At 43.3% G+C, this 17,419-nt stretch overlaps 1 protein-coding gene and 1 pseudogene across 1 annotated transcript in view; one reads left to right on the top strand and one right to left on the bottom strand.

The window, feature by feature from the left end:
* Window positions 1-2,762: 2,762 nt before the first annotated feature.
* On the top strand, window positions 2,763-10,893 carry LOC128773701 (40S ribosomal protein S11-like; annotated as a pseudogene).
* A 3,483-nt stretch (window positions 10,894-14,376) lies between these two features.
* Window positions 14,377-17,419, bottom strand: part of KCNG3 (potassium voltage-gated channel modifier subfamily G member 3) — a 56,464-nt gene continuing 53,421 nt past the window's right edge. The window contains exon 3 of the mRNA XM_019446339.2: window positions 14,377-15,363. Coding sequence (XP_019301884.2) covers window positions 15,258-15,363 — 106 coding nt within the window. The 3' untranslated portion in view covers window positions 14,377-15,257. The remainder of the gene's footprint in view (window positions 15,364-17,419) is intronic.

The following is a 17,419-nucleotide window of genomic DNA, read 5'->3' as shown; positions in this document are numbered from 1 at the left end:
TAATGAGCCAAGCATCTGAAATTGGCGAAAGGATTCTTTTCACCAGTTCTATTCAAATGAAGTCAAGATGTGCAAAAGCCCATGCCTGGGAATCCGTCCTGAGGAAATGGTTCAAAATGTTGGAAATGCGTTTGGGGAAAGGGGCCTTGTCTGCCATTTGCTCTTTGTCTGTGCTGCTGCCTACTGCCCGCACCCTGCTCTGCCACGTCACTGGGTCCTTCCCCCCTGCTTCTCAGACCTTTGCCTGCACCACAGCCGCTCACAACCTGTAGCTCTGAAATCCCCTTCATTCCCTTCAGTGTCAGGGGACAGGGGACTCTTGGGGGTCCAGGGGTGGGCGGGAGTGTGCTTACTGCCTGGTATCTTATAAATCATTCACCAGGAATTCTGAAAAGTCACCAATACCGCACGACTGTGGTGGGTGGCAGGTTCTGGGACTGCATTGCACAGCCGTGTTGGTGAGGACTGGGTTTGGCCATGCTGAGGTAACAGACCGGTGCTTACAAGCCCAAACCGCCTAGTTTACTAGCTTTTACTAGCTACGTCACTTCAGGCAAGTTAGGTAACCACGTCGTGCTTCACTGCTCATGTGTCAAACAGGGACAGTAATAGTACTGACTTCATAAGTTGGTATAAAAATTAGTATATAAGCCAAGCACTTAGAGCAGTACTTGGCATGTGATAGTGACTATAACGATAAAACAGAGGGGGGGAAAACCCCAAAGAATTTTCTTCTGTACGTTAAAAAAAAAAAAAAAAGGGAAAAAAAAGTCCAGACGTAAATAGTGCAGAACTGGTATGGGAGCTTCATGGTATTATTAGAGCCAGACTCCTCTCTTTCTGTTCCCTCTTCAAGGTTACTTCATAACACAAGATAACTGCTGGAGCTCCAGTCATTGCAGAGTTCTCTCAAAATCCTCCTCCTCAGTGCAATGCTGGGCAATTCAGCTTCCTCTTTGTGCTGCCCTCACCTAGATCTGAATACCCAGGGGTCTTCTACAACCAAAATGCTCATCAAACCAACCAAGCATTTCTCGAAACCAAAGACTGGATAAGCTGGTGGGTAGATCCATGTATTTCTCCTGCCCCCTCCTCTTTTACTCCTCCAAAGCATCAGTAAAGGGATTTGGAAAGGATGCAAACCCGCAAGGGCCAAGAAGAGACAGAAGAGGGGATGGCAACAACAATATTTTGGAAGCCAAAAAGCAGATGGGGAAGTGCCGAATGATTTAGGCATTTCTGAGAAAGCTGAAATAGAAGCCAACAGGTAGGAAACAAACACAAACACACACAAAAAACAAACAGGAGTCCCTTTTACAGCCCACCCCCAAAGGCTCAGGGATTGGCCAACAGGTACCATGGGTAATGACGGTGAAGGTGGAGCCCAAAGCAGGATTGGTGAAAAGGCTGTTTCAGAAACAGTTGGAGGGATACCGGGCTGGCTCAGTTGGTAGAGCATATGACTCTTGATCTCAGGGTCGTGAGTTCCAGCCCCATGTTGGATGTAGAGATTAGTTGGTTTTTTTTGTTTTTTTTAATTTTAATGTTTATTTTTTTTTTTATTTTTATTTATTTATTTTTTTAACATTTATTTTTGAGACAGAGAGAGACAGAGCATGAACGGGGGAGGGTCAGAGAGAGGGAGACGCAGAATCTGAAACAGGCTTCAGGCTCTGAGCTGTCAGCACAAAGCCTGATGCGGGGCTCGAACTCACGGACCGCGAGATCATGACCTGAGCCGAAGTCGGCCGCCCAACCAACTGAGCCACCCAGGCGCCCCAATGTTTATTTATTTTTAAGAAGGAAAGAGAGAGACAGAGTGCGAGCAGGGGAAGGGCAGAGAGGGAGAGGGAGACACAGAATCTGAAGCAGGCTCCAGGCTCTGAACTGTCAGCACAGAGCCCGCCGCAGTGCTCGAATCCACAAGCCGTGAGATCACAACCTCAGCTGAAGTCGGACGCTTAACTGACTGAGCCACCCATGTACCCTAGAGATCACTTAAAAAAAAAAAAAGCATTTAGACCCCCAGATCCCCTCTCCTGGGTGGTGGTCTCCCCCCTACCCCAGCTAGAAACTTGAGGTCTATTATCTGGAGACAAGAGAGGGTCTCGGGTCTGAGAAACATGACCCAAGTTTTCAGTTGGAACACAGGGTAATTGGAGGATGTTTAAGTGTTGAATATTGAAAGCCCAAACTCCTTCTCCCACTGGCTCCCAGGTGTATACTCTCCAAGCAGGAAACTGGCTGGATGCATCTTCTCAGGGAATGAGACTTCCTGACATCAGGGAGGCATCGATAGGACCCAGCCGATAAGGACAAGACCCACAAGGTAAACAATCCACAACTGGCAGAGATTCCAATCAGTCTAGGATCAGCCTCTTGGGAAAGAGATCAAAAAACCCAACAGAAACTACCTGGAATGAACAAAACTTAAAAAAAAAAAAAAAAAGACAGAAAAACATGGCATAAAGAAACAAGGTCAATGACATCATGAATAAACAATCAGACAAATCGAGGATGTGGGACACATCACAAGACAATTGGCCAAGTCTCTTGGAGTCAGTTTGATGACAAAAAGGGGTATGAGGGGGAACCCGCTTTAAATAAAAAAGATATAACAACCAAATGCAGTCTGTGGTATTTGATTGGATCCTGGTTTAAAAAACAAATTGTAAAAGATATTTTTGGAACAACCAAGGAAATTTGAATAAATACTAGGTGTCAGAAACTGGGGACCTTCCTTTTTCCAAGTGGCCGGGAAGATGGCGGACATTCAGACTCAGTGTACTTACCAAAAGCAGCCAACCATCTTTCAAAATAAGACGAGGGTCCTGCTAGGAGAAACTGGCTGGAGAAGTTCCTGCGATACTACAGAAACATCGGTCTGGGCTTCAAGACGCCCAAGGAGGCCACTGAGGGCACTTAATATCGACCAAAAATGCCCCTTTACTGATGTCTCCATCCAAGGGCAGATTCTGTCTGGTGTGATGACCAAAGCAAAGATGCAGAAGACCACTGTCACCTCCACCACATCTGAAAGTATAACCACTTTGAGAAACACCATAAGAACATGTCCGTGCACCTGTCCCCTTTCAGGGATGCCCAGATTGGCGACACTGCCACAGTGGGCAAGTGCTGGCCCTTGATCAAGACTGTGTGCTTCAATGTACTCAAAGTCACAAAGGCCACTGGCACCAAGGAACAATTCCAGTAAGTTCTGAGACTAGAAGTCTGCCCACACCCCCAAAGGAAATAAAGTTATTTTCCCAGTCAAAAGAAAAAAAAAAAAGAAAAAGAAAAGAAAAAAAAGAAACTAGGAAATTAGTCTACTTTAAAAAAAGTACTGTTTATTATTGAAAGGTGTGATGAAGTTTATTTTGGAGAATGTCCTTACTTTTTGGATTGCTTCAGATTCTGTGTCTCCCTTTCTCTCTGCCCCTACCCCACTCATATTGTCTCTCTCAAAAATAAAATAAGCATTACAAAAATTAAAAAAAAAAAAAAAATAAGCGACGCTTAACTGACTGAGCCACCCAGGCACCCACGGCTTTATTTGTAATGGTATAAAACTGAAAAGGACTTAAATGTCCATTGTTTAGAAAACTGGTTGAATGAGCTAAAATATAGCCACACATTGCCATAAAAAGCAATGAGGAAAAACTCTAATTATTGACATGGAATGGTCTTCAGGATATACTGTTTAATGAAAAAACTATAGTGTGCTACTTTTCACATGGGAAGGAAGGGAAAATACTAATTATATAAGCACTGAAGGGCGCCTGGGTGGCTCACTCAGTCGAGCGTCTGACTTCGGTCAGGTCATGATATCATGGTCTGTGAGTTCAAGCCCAAAATCGGCTCTGTGCTGACAGCTCAGAGCCTAGAGCCTGCTTCGGATTCTGTGTCTTCCTCACTCTCTGCCCCTCCCCTGCTTGTGCTCTGGCTGTCTCTCAAAAATAAACATTAAAAAAAAAAAAAGCACTGGAAAGTAAATCATCAACAAATAAAATGGTTAGAAGCAGGCAATGGGGCAGGGGAGGAAAGGGGTCAGCACTCACTTACACACCGATTATATAGTTTCAGCTTTGGAATCATGGTTTCATAACCAAAAAATTTAATGGTAAAGAGAAAAACCCCTAGGTTTACAAAGACTGAAATAATGTGAGAAAGTCTTGTGATATTAGGTATAAATGTAATACTCAACATCTTATGTTCCACATGTTTACAACAGTGTGAAAAAATAGTCCTAGCCTTGGCATGGAATAATGACTACAAGGGCATGGGATACAGAGTTACATGGTTGCTCTCCTTCTCCTTGCTTGTGTTCTCAAAACTCTCATGCATCTGAACTCATTTAATGATGGGAAAAAAAGAGAATCGACTTTTTTTTTTTCTAGAAAAGTACTTTAGTTATGAGCAAAAAAAAAAAAAAAAGTGAATTAGAAGTAAAGAGAATCGACTTTTAAGAAGCCGCAGCTGGCCGTGCTCTGTACTAGAAGAGCTTGCATTTGTGAGCCCCTACACTCACCCTCACACATATTCATTCCATCACGTAATTCTCATGACAGCTCCAACCGGCAGATGCGTCTTTAAAATCGAGGCAAGGTAACAACGCTTTGGAGTTGGACTCTGAGACCAGAGCTTCTTGCCACAGCTGCCTCCATCATTTTGGTGGGTGGCCCTCATTTTGTTCAGGCCAGAGGTGAGAAGGTGGCCCCTCCAGGAAAAGCCCTGGGAATCGGGAACTGTTTCCAACACCCAGGACACACCGAAGTCCTACCATGAGTTTTTGAGACACACGACATTATGAACGACTTGGAAAGGTTTCGATAATGATTATGACCTTCCAAATGAAATAAACAAAAATCCTCTAAAGAAGCCAATCCTTTAGAGACCTAAAAAAAAAAAAGAAAACACAGGAAGAGTCCAAGAAATGTAGCAGCTGCTTCCAAAGGAAACCCCATTACAATTTAAAGCTCTGGGTATCTATGACACATGTAACCTGATTATTAATTCTGAAATGGCCTTGGAAGAACACAATTTACAAAAGTAGGTTTATCCCTTCCTCTCTGCAAGTGAGGGGATCCACAAGATGCCAACGAGCTACAGACAGGCACACAGAGATAGAAGATGGAGGGGGAAAGCTTCCCATGGTGTCCTGGGGGCAGCACAGGGGGCTCATTCTAGGGACTCAGGGCCAACAGGAGTCCTGCTTGCATCAGGATCCCAGAGCTCTCAGGAGAAATGGGAAAAGAATTTCTGACAGATGGCACCGTGAACAACACTGCCCCAAAGAAGAGAGACAACGGCTGCCCGACCTTCTGGGAGCAGGATGGGAAATGCCTCAGCCTCAGCATCTTCAATGTTCATTGCCCTACAAGGTTCAGCTTTCTGACTTGCCTGTTCATATCCTTTGCCCATTTTTAAAAATTCTGGGTTGGCGCTTTCTTTTTGATTTGTAGAAGTTCTCTATTCTAGTTCTCTGTGTCACAGGATGTTAAAAGAGGGCTCTTCCTGCTTCAATTCTAATCTTCACTCAGAGGTACTGATATGTTCTATACCAAAATACCAAAGTGGGCATGCGGCTTGCTCTCCATATGCAGAATTTACAAAGGAAATTTCAGAAAACTAGAGTCCTTAGCCAAGTCAAGAATAATGGGGGCACCTGGGGGGCTCAGTTGGTTAAGCGTACAACTCTTGATTCCGGCTCAGGTCTTGATCTCACTGTTTTTTGTGGTTTTTTAAAAAAATTTTTTTTAACGTTTATTTATTTTTGAGACAGAGAGAGAGCATGAATGGGGGGAGGGGCAGAGAGGGAGGGAGACACAGAATCCGAAGCAGGCTCCAGGCTCCGAGCCATCAGCCCAGAGCCCGACTCGGAGCTCGAACTCACGGACCGCGAGATCGTGACCTGAGTCGAAGTCGGATGCTTAACCGACTGAGCCACCCAGGCGCCCCTTGATCTCACCGTTTGTGAGTTCGAGGCCCGCATTGGGTTCTGCGCTGAGTGCAGAGCCTGCTTGGGATTCTGTCTCTTTCCTCTCTGTCCCTCACTCTCTGTCTCAAAAATAAATAAACAGTAAAAAATAATAGAAGAGTCAGAGTGTGGAGAGAGAAGAGAAATTTCTGAAGAGATTTCTTCAGAGGCTTTTTGCCCTACAATGAATAGTTGCTGGCCCATCTCGGCAGGAGGCACAGGGTTGCTTCCTACCTTGCCTCAATCCTAGAGAGAATGGACATATCACTGCAACACCACTCATGGAGCTCGCCGTGTGTGTTCCTATAGTTGGGGGTCTCTGTGGATCAGCATCAGACTCTTGTCCAGGAAACCCAGAGAGCAGGCATGAGAACGGATTGCTTAGATGGGAGAGCCAAGAGACTGCTGCTGCTTTGGCTCCCTATTCTGAGTTCATCAAGAAAAAGGATGCAGGAGTGTTTCCATGAATAAAACGAGGGCAGTGTGGAGAGGGCTGGCAATGGTCCTGTCCAATGAGGCTGTGGTCCTGTCCAGTGGGGCTGCTTGAAGAAGCAGAGGGGACCCAGCAGCAAGAAGCTAGAGATGAATCCCGTTCCCAGGGGGCTAGAAGGAGACACAGCAGCCACTCACCACAGAACACATCTGTGAGGGTGGAGGGACCTGCAGGAAAGAGGACCCTAAGAGAATCTCCTAAGAGGGCCATGAAAGTGTCCCCGAGAGAAAAAAAAAAATGCTTTAATCTCTGCCAAACCCATAGCTCAAAGCCATGTTATGAGGGAGCCCTGCTCATTCCTTCCCTTCTACCCCTGGGCCATGGAAAGATAAGAACCAAGGCTAGGGTGTGGGGTCTGGAGAGAGCCCAAGACAATGACCTAGCAAAAACACTAACTGCCCCCTTCTTTCTCACTTCAGGCTGCCCACTCAAAGCAGATCTAAGTTGGAGGAAAGAAAAACTTTCTACATTAAATCAAGTTCAAAGTTTTTTGTTTTTTTTTTTTTTAAGATTTTATTTTTAAGCAATCTCCACACAGGACGTGTGATCAGCCCTGAGGTCAAGAGTTGCACGCGCCACCAATTGAGCCAGCCAGGCGCCCCAAGTTCAAAGTTTTAAGATCTTGAATGGGTAATATTTATAAACCGAGAATAGGCTTATGCATTAAAGTGACTCTAAGAATGCTATCTAAGAATGAATGGAAAAGTCTCAGGCTTGCCAGAGTTTAAATCTAGGAGTAGGAAAAGATTACGCCATTGAAAAAATGTTTTTATTTTTAAGTTTGTTTATTTTTGAGAGAGACAGAGAAAATGAGTGGGGGAGGGGCACAGAGAGAGGGAGAGAGAGAATCCCAAGCAGGCTCCGCCCTGTTAGCACGGAGCCCGATGTGGGGCTCGAACTCACAAACCGTGAAATCATTCCCTGGGCCAAAGTCAAGAGTCCGTCGCTTAACCCACTGAGCCACCCAGGTGCCCCATTAAAGAGAGGTTGGAGCAATGGGGCATCTGGGTGGCTCAGTGGGTTAAGCGTCCAACCCTTGATTTTGGCTCAGGTCATGATCTCACGGTTCATGAATTCGGCTCTGCACTGACAGCACAGAGCCTGCTTGGAATTCTCTCTCTCCCTCTCTGCCCCTCCCTGGCTCATACACACCCTTTCTCTCTCTCTCTTTCAAAAGAAATAAATAAATTTTAAAAAATACAAATAAAAAATAGGGGTGCCTGGGTGGCTCAGTCAGTTAAGCGCTCTTGATCTCAGCTCAGATCATGAACTCACGGTTTGTGAGTTCGAGTCCCCCATAGGGCTCCATGCTGACAGCGCATAGCCTGCTTGGGATTTTCTCTCTCTCCCTGTCTCTCTACCCCTCCCCGTGCTCTCTCACTCTCCAAATAAGTAAATAAACATTTAAAAAACTAAAAATTTTTTTAAATTTTGAAACATTAAAAATACTTTTAACAGTTTTCAAGTTTTGTTTTCATGCTCAGATTTTCAATTCATCTGGAAGTTGTTTTTGGTGTTGAAAAAGGATCAAGTAAAAAAAGGGTGCCTGGGTAGCTCAGTTGGTTAAGCATCTGACTCTTGATTTGATTTTAGCTAGTGTCATGATCCCGGGGCCATGGGATGGAGCCCCATGTCGGGCCTTGCACTGCGCGGGGAGCCTGCTTAAGATTGTCTCTCTCCCGAAAGAAAGAAAGAAAGAAAGAAAGAAAGAAAGAAAGAAAGAAAGAAGGGAAGGAAGGAAGGAAGGAAGGAAGAAAAGAAAGAAAGAAAGAAAGAAAAGAAAGAAAGAAAGAAAGAAAGAAAGAAAGAAAGAAAGAAAGAAAAAGAAAAAGAGGCAAGTCATTAGCGCTATCAACGAGATGTGAATGAAAATGAAGCGTGCCACTTCCAACTAGAAATCTTAAGATCCTGCATGCTTCGCCATCTTCTCTTTTTTCCTCTGGCACAAGAATAGCAACATCTCAAGATGAAGGCAGCTTCTTCACCCTGGCTCCTGGAATGAAAAGGATACGGCCAGAATCACAGCCAATCTGTGAAAGACATGTAATGTGAGCAAAAAATAAACTTTTCTGCTTGTAAGAAATGAAGATTTAGGGGGTTGCTGGTTAGCACTGCATAGCTTCGTCCAAGGTGACTGATACAAACTTCAAGCTGTCAAGTGTAAATACATTTTAAAAATATTTTTATCACATATTTTATATCGTTTCTAAGTGTTTAGAGTAAATGTGAAAATTACATACCCACTGTGCTTTTCTTTTTTTATCACGGTAAAATATACATAAAATTTGCCATTTTAACCATTTCAAGTGTATAATTCAGTGGCATTAAGTACATTCAAAATGCTCTGAATGGCAACCATCACTGCCATTTCCAGATATTTTCATCATTCCAAACAGAAACTCTATACCCATTCAACAATTTCTCCAGTCCTTCCACCCCAAGCTCCTGGTAATCCTCTATTCTGCTTTTTGTCTCTACAAACTTGTATATTCTAGCTACCTCACATAAGTGGAACCATACATTATTTGTCCTTTTGTGTCTGGCTTATTAACTTAGTATAATGTTTTCAACGTTTATCCATGTAGGAGCATGTATGAGAAACTCATTCGTTTCTAAGGCTGAGTATTGTTCCTTTGTGTGTGTGCATGTGTGTGTGCGTGTGTGTGTGCATGTGTGTGTGCATGTATGCATGTGTGTACCCCCAACATCTCGTCTGTCCATTCATCTGTTAATGGACATGAGTTATTTCTACCTTTCTGGCTACTGTTACTATGCATTCTTAATTTAATAGTAGTTAAATACATACATGCTATTATAGAAAAAGGTCTAACATATTACACAAGAAACACTACCAGTGGGTGTCAATTTATTTATTTTTAAAAAAATTTTCAATGTCTATTTATTTTAGAGAGCGAGAAAGAGACAGAGCACAAGCGGGGGAGGGGCAGAGAGAGGGAGACACAGAATCCAAAGCAGGCTGTCGGCACAGAGACTGATGCGGGGCTTGAACTCATGAACTGTGAGCCGAAGTTGGATGCTCAACTGACTGAGCCACCCAAGCACTCCTGTTGGGTTCAATTTAGAATGGAGAAAACTTTTAGTCTTCATTCTATATATTCTTATATTATTTAAATTTGTTTTAATTTTTATGCAACTTAAACTAATAAAGGGTTTTAAAAATAAATGTTTCCTTTTGATGAGAAGCAGGACAAACAAGAGACATAATGAGTCACTGAAAATATGGTTTGGTTTTGTTTTTATTAACTTTTTTTAACACTTATTTATTTTTTGAGAGACAGAGACAGAGCATGAGCTGGGGAGGGGACAGAGAGAGAGGGGGAGTCACAGATTCCGAAGCAGGCTCCGGGCTCTGAGGTGTCAGCACAGAGCCCGATGCGGGGCTCGAACTCATGGACCACAAGATCACGACCTGAGCCCAAATTGGATGCCCAACCAACTGAGCCACCCAGGTGCCCCTGTTTTGTTTTGTTTTTAAATAAACTATACTCAACGTGGGGCTTGAACTTACAAACCTGAGATCGAGTCATGTGCTCTACCAACTGAGCCAGTCAGGTTTCCCTGCAAATGTGTTTTTAAAAATTATTTGTAAAAGGGGTGCCTGGGTGGATCAGTCGGTTGAGTGGCCAGCCCCTGATTTCGGCTCAGGTCATAATCTCATGGGTTCGTGGGTTTGAGCCCCGTATCAGTCTCTATGTTCACATCTTGGAGCCTGCTTCAGATCCTCTGTCTCCCTCTCTCTGTCCCTCCCTCTCTCTCTCTCTCTCTCTCAAAAATAAACATTAAAAAAATAGAAAATCCTTTAAAAAATTATTAGTCAAAGCTCAGGGTGCCTCCACTAGTGGGCCAGCAACAGAACTTCCATAAATGAAGAACATTAATTAAAAATTAAAACTACCCTGCAGGAAGCTGTAAATGACTAAATGACACTCTTCCACAGGATACTGTCACTTTTTTTCTCCTTTAATTCTCCTATTCTTCTGTATCAGATTTTATGGGCCATAATGATTAATGATTATTAGTAATAACAGTCCCTTTTGGACAAAGCTGAAGCTCATTACAGTATCATATTCCCTGAGCCTAAATGTGATTAAGAATACACTTCATTTCAGCTACATCATTTGCAGTAAGAACGCTACCTTGTGTAACTGCTCCTGGTTTTTAACTGAAAAAGCTACTGGGATTCCAGCTGTTCACACTGTGGAACACTGTTCCTGGCAGGCCCCAGGGAGCTCTCCTCCGCATCTCCCAGGTGCTTGAGAGTGATGTTCCAACGCTGCTTCTTAACATCCTTGGAAGAGGTTACACTCCAGCAAATGGCAACCTGGAATCAAAGATCTGCCAGGCGGCCGGACGGCCTGGAGTGACGCTCAGCTACGTCCACCTTGTATGCTACGTGACCTGAACTTTCTGCTCTCGATTTCACGTTCTGGGCCAGTGGGACACAGCTGCCACGGTAGAAGCAGCTACTCACAGCGAGCCACAGTGGTGCTCGGGGCCAAATCCCGACCGGGCTTCCAGGCCAGCACCACGCACACGAACCCAGGCTGCTGGTCAGTTTTGACCACAGATTCCCTCTCTTCCACGGGGCAGTCTGTCCAGGGTGAAGATTCAGCCATCGAAGAGCTAGGTTTAATTTCAGCTGAAATTTAACTAGAGCTCCCAGTGGCTGAGTCCAATGATCGCTTCCCAGTCTTGCGCTCTCCTGACTACTGGGAGGCACTCGACATTGCAGGGCCCCTCACCCTCCCCTCCTCCTCTGGCCTCGTTTGCTAGTCTCCTGGAGGTGAATGCAGGTTGCCTCCTCTATTCCCTCAATACTCCCTTTCAGAGGAATTTCTTTCTTAGCCTATTCCAGACTAGCTTCTATTTTCATCTATGTGCCAAGGATTCCCAAATCCCGACCGCTTGGATGACTCTAGATTAGACCTCTCCCCAGGGCTTCAGGCAGAGTCACTAGCATTTGGATGCTGCCCAGCCTCCTCAGATTTAACGTCCAAAATGGAGTTAACTCCCACTCTCTCCCTGTCTCTTTTCTCTGCTACTGGATCCTCTCTTATCTCACTTCTTCCTATCTGGGTGATGAGTTGGTCCCACTCCACCCTTGACTTAGCTCAAAGAGTGACCCTCCTTGGTGCGCCTGGGAGGCTCAGTCCGTTAAGTATCTGACTCTTGATTTCCACCCAGGTCATGATCTCACAGTCGTGGGATCAAGCCCCAGGTGGGCCCCTGGGCTGGGTGTGGAGCCGGCTTAAGATTCTCTCTCCTTCTGCCTTTGCCCTTCCCCCACTTGTGCTCACTTGCACCTGTGCGCGCGCTGCAGCGCGCGCGCGCGCTCTCTCTCTCTCTCTCTCTCTCTCTCAAAACAAAACACAACAACAACAACAACAAAAACAATCTTGAAAAAGAGTGATCCTCCCTAAGGACAAACCTTGCCATGCTATTCTCCTGGTTTATGTCCTTCGGTGGCTCCCTCCCTGCAGGGTCAAGCCCATCTCCTTGGCTGGCACATGTGGCCTTGCCTAATCTGGCCTCTGCCCACCCACTAGCACCCCACCCCCCAACACTCTTCTCTGTGCACTTGCCGACCAAGTGCAGTTGCCAGAATAAGTCACGTTCTCCTGCTGCATGCTGAACCCTGCACATGTTGCAAATCCTTAAGAGCCTGTCTCCCTGAACTGAATTTCAGAATCACTTCCTCCAGGAAGCCTTCCTTGACTCCTGAGCTGAATGAGGTGACTGTCTTCCGGGATCCACAGCAGTCATTTCATAAACTTTGCCCCTAATGCCCTTTCATGTTTTCTTACTGGTCTCTTTATCCACTGGGAGTTCATCAAGAATAGGAAGCGTGTCTTCCACACGCATGCGTAGGGCCCACCACAGACAGAAATGAGGCAATAAAAGGTATACATAAAGCCAGGTGAGGACAGTAACTTGTAACACTGATGGGGAAGTATGTAGTTATTTTTTTCTCTCTTCTGGTTTCCTATGTTTTCTAGTGTGTGTATTATACTACTCTCACACATTTTTAAAAAATTTTTGTTTTAACGTTTTATTTATTTTTGAGACAGAGAGAGACAAAGCATGAGCAGGGGAGGGTCAGAGAGGGAGGGAGACACAGAATCCGAAGCAGGCTCCAGGCTCTGAGCTGTCAGCACAGAGCCCGACGTGCGGCTCGAACTCACGAACCGCGAGATCATGACCTGAGCCGAAGTCGGACGCTTAACCAACTGAGCCACCCAGGTGCCCCACTACGTTCACACATTTTTGAAAATCAGTTAATTTTTAAGATGTGTCCAATCTCTCCGACATAGCTCCAATAAAAAGAATTCACTGCCTAAGGAGTCAAGTTCCTTTCTCCTCAGATGCCTCTGGCTCCTTAAGACCCCTGCCTCAAGCACCACAAATTCTTCAGAACTGAGCAGCGTAGAAACACTTATTTCAACATTTTCAGCACACAGAAGGACCACCCACACACACACAAATTCCTTGGCCTTGAAAAGGTTACATTGCTCTACTAGCTGAGTGCCAAAACTCATTTTTGGCCAAATATCCGTCAGAACCTTGCTGTATTCGCAGCCGAACACAAGCAGAGAGGTACATTCACAGAACCTACCTAAGAGTTACACGGGATGGAGATGATGGAGCTTCTGAGGGATATCTCTCTTGCCTTGTCAACTCAAGACACTAAGGAGGTGGGGGGCGGGGGGGGTCTTCCAAAAATCCCCCCCCCGCCTTTTCTTAACCAAAACATTAATTATCTTCTCAGCCACCAAAAATTTCAACCATGCACACTGGCTGGTAATTCTTTTAAATATGTGAAAAATAATCCAACCATACAATGTTCAGTCTGACATTTGCTATTGTTTTTCCCTAAAAGAAAACAAAAACCTGATTAGTTCCAAAAATAAAACATAAAGAAAAACTCAGTTGAGAAGCAAACCCCGTGGCTTAGAAGCCATCATTCTGATTAACAGCACATAAGTGTTACCTGACGAATGGATTCCTATCTTAAATGCAATTATCACAAATTCCTTGTGGTCCCCACTGTTTTTGTAGCTTTATGCCCAGCTCCTGAAACAATAACTTTAATAGCAATAAACGAAAACCCCACCTCAGCGCTTGGGCCGACTAGACTGTTTTCCCACCTCAGTCAGCAGGGACCCTGGGGGGAACGTGTTGAGCCTGAACTCGACAGCTATCCAGGAAGGTACCTACTTCTCTGTCCTCAGCAGTCCCTGCATCTACTCCTGGAGGGGTGCTTTCCACAATTAAGCCCATTTCCAAGGCCTGCTGAGACAATCAGGACAAGCAGAGCCTCTGCTCTCAGGAAATGCCTGCCTGAGCCATCGCTGGCCTCTGCTGAGGACTCTGCCACGCTGTTGGCCGCCTCAGAGCAAGGGGCTTCTGGCGGTGGGGCTGACGCACCATCAAATCAAGGGGCTGCTGGAGTACAAGAGTGTCTAATCTAAACTCCCTTTCTCCAGGCAGTCAGGGGAGTGGGGGGTGGGTGTGTGGGAAGGGATCATGCAGAAGAGAGAGACATGAGGGATAAAGGGGGCGGAGGGTCGTGCAGCCTTTTCACTAAGAAAACTGAAAGGGTCTGGCAGGCATTTGTGTCACTGAGAAGATACTACAAACAAGCGTAGCGTCTAGAAGGTACAAACTCCAAAATTTCTGATTCAGCTCCACACATACTACGTGCCTATGGGCACCTGTCATCACAGCCTGGGAACTTACCTCACGTAGATGATTCGTGTTCTCAGCACGGAGACGAGGAGTTGTTAAAAGGGAGAAAAAGAAAATGTGAAAGCAGGTCAGAGAAAGATCAAAGGATTGATTCAAAGCCACGTGACCGTCAGAGACACTGTCACAGCCAGGAGACATCTTTTGTGCTTCAACCACCATTAGTTTATTGCAAAGTGTAGTTTTGGTTCGGAACAAAAGGGAAACAGTCCACCAAGAATGAATTACACTAGTTACTGAAGTCAACTCGACAGACAGTGACATGTACTTAGCAGCGGTGGGTGGTTCTCAAAGTCAAAATTTATTAACTATTTCAATGTTCAGGCTGTACAGATTATTTTCAGATGTACATACAACATAATGATATCGTAACAAAGCTAATTTTTTTTTTATAAAATACTTCCTTAAGGATTAAAGATGCTAAAAAGCTTCAACCATTAATTAATTAAATATTTGATGCACATTTCAGGTACTCTTAAAGATCTAACATAAATACATAAGTTGCACAGCCGAGTAAGAAAAGCTATGACCCATATGGTTGCACATTTTACTAATCCCATATTAAAGTAGAAAACAACAAAATTGTGCCACATAAATTGAGCTGATTTTATCAATCGTTTTATTAGAGAGAAACTATGTCCATTTAAACCATCATTCCTAAAAGAGCTACCAAACAATAAAATGATTACCTGAAATCCAAAACTATATATAATACAGTCTTTACTATCCGAATTACCTTCCCTCTTGTTTGATACAGTACATCTGATTCCTCCATGATTTATGCAATGGCCAATAATAATGACAATTAGCACTAGTTATGAATATACAGTGGAAGTAATAGAACTGGCCATACAAACATTTGAATCACTATTCCCATTGAGAATAAGGTCAATAAGAAATAATGGTTAAAACCAATACATATTTAATCTATTCAACCACTTGCTATCTTTAGCAGTGAATGCTACCCCCCCCCACACACACATTAATTTTTCCCATAAAAATCTTGACATGTCAAAATGCTTTTTAATCTAGGTTTAGATTGCTAACAATGAAACGATGTTCATCTTCTTTCTTACCTCCATGGACTTTATCAGGCCTGCAGTCACCAGGTGCACAGAAAGATGAGTAACTGGAAAGACAATTCGACCACAGCTGTTTGCAAAACAGAAGTGCTCTATTTTAAGGCAAGTATCTTTATCACACACATACACAGCAATTTATCCACTGGTGAACTTTATCATATGACAGTACAAAATTCAACAAAAAACTGAGGTATAACTTTACTTAATTAACATAAATACAAATGTCAGAAAGTGTAAAGGCATTCTCAATGTACTTAACATATTTTACCCATAACGAAATACGGAACTCTTTTCAAAGTTCTTGTATGTCCAGAAATACCCAAGATTCTGAATTCTAGAAAAAATACTAGAAATTAAATACTCTAAAATCTTTGCAATAAGGCTCTCCACATAAGGCTACCTTTGATATAAGGCTACTTCAACTTGGTTTCTGAAAATAGCAAAAATGTGCACCAAAATTTAAGCTATTCTGAACTAAAGAGAGGACTTGGTCTCATGTGGGATGGTGAGATGATGAGCTTATTGAGCAAAATTAAACTTAAGCAAAAAGCAAATTTTAAAATACATCCAAGAAAAACTTTTCCTATCATTTTTTAACATAAGACTGAACTACTGTGATATAAAAATGGTTGAATGTATAAGGTACTATTTAGTGCAAAACAGACATATATATACCTTTACTTAAGTAATTTAAATAGAATAGCATTTATAACTCGGTATGTATAATATATTTAAAAAATCTACATTCTGTGACCTTTACAAAAGTAGATATATTCTTTACTTTCAAGTTAGAAATGGCATAACAGTTTTACCTTTGGATATTTCCAGTCAATGGCTGTATACAGTGAAAGATAATATAAATCTAAGTCATAAGCCATTCAGTACACTAACATGTAAGCCATTAGTTTGGGGCCCAAAAGTGAAAAGTGAGGGATACTACGTAAAGTGGAAAAAAACGTACCCTAGATTTCTGCTTGTCCAAAAACGTATAGTCTCCATGTATTTTTAGTTATTGAATAGTCTGATGCAATGACATTCAGTGAAGAAATCTGTACTAACAGTACTCACATTAAAAATGTTTTCCGTGAAATGAAAGTAGATAGTATTCATTGTGTCTAAATACAAAGGTAAACTAATGACAGCGTAAATTATTTTAAGTTTGATCATTACTGCACCTGTTTCCTTTGCCAAACTCCCAGTGATATTAAGAGAAAAAAAAATTCTAATTATTTTCACCTATTAATTTAATCAGGTACTCTAGAAAAATACTGTTCTAAGGGGGAAGTTCAACAGGAAATGCTTCTTAAATTTCCAAATTAGATCAAAATAAGGGAAACAAAGAGGGACTCAAAAAATTAGACTATGTAAATGAATAGATAATAGTAACAAAAAAGCTGAATGATATCCCAGATTTGGAGGGGGCTCCTGGCTGGCTCAGCAGAAGAGCATGTGACTCTTGATCTTGGGGTCATGGGTTCAAGCCCCATGATGGGTGTACAGAATTATGTACATAAATTTTTAAAGCTTTTTTGGCATATGAACAAAAAGAGTTTCAGACTGTGGATGGATGAACAGAAGTTTCCATTAGGACAGACATACACAGAGTAACCGGAGGATCCACAACCTAAATCCCACTTCCACAGTGGTATCAGGCAGCAGCTGGTTGTGGGGGTCTCCGGCTGATTCCTAGAGGGACAGGCACAAAGCACCCTCAAGTTCTCATTGGCACCAAACTCAGATTTCTCCTTTGTAAAAATGTCCTGACATTGGTTAATAGTAGGGGGCAAAGGAAAGCAGCTCCAAGTGTAAAGGTTAAGTGTTCCTTCATTTGAAGGCATCTAGAAATCTGCTTATTTAGTAATTAACCACACATGCCACTGACTTCAAACACTCGGGACTTCTAGAGACAGCCACAAATCAGCCACAGCTTCTGCCCACAGAATGACTTACTCTTGTAACCGTGGCTAATCGCAACAGCAACTTCAACTCTGGGTAAGATCAGTTTTCTACTCTGACTACACCAGACAAGGCCAATCACTAAGTACTTGCTACTACTACCTGTTTGTCACGTCCAATCGGCAAAATGCCCTAAACATGGTGGCC

The sequence above is a fragment of the Panthera pardus genome, unplaced genomic scaffold (genome assembly GCF_024362965.1).
Source record: "Panthera pardus isolate Hobbes unplaced genomic scaffold, ASM2436296v1 HiC_scaffold_26, whole genome shotgun sequence".
Lineage (NCBI taxonomy): Eukaryota > Metazoa > Chordata > Mammalia > Carnivora > Felidae > Panthera > Panthera pardus.
Note: the sequence above shows the minus strand (reverse complement) of the source record. Positions and strands in the feature narration are given on the sequence as shown.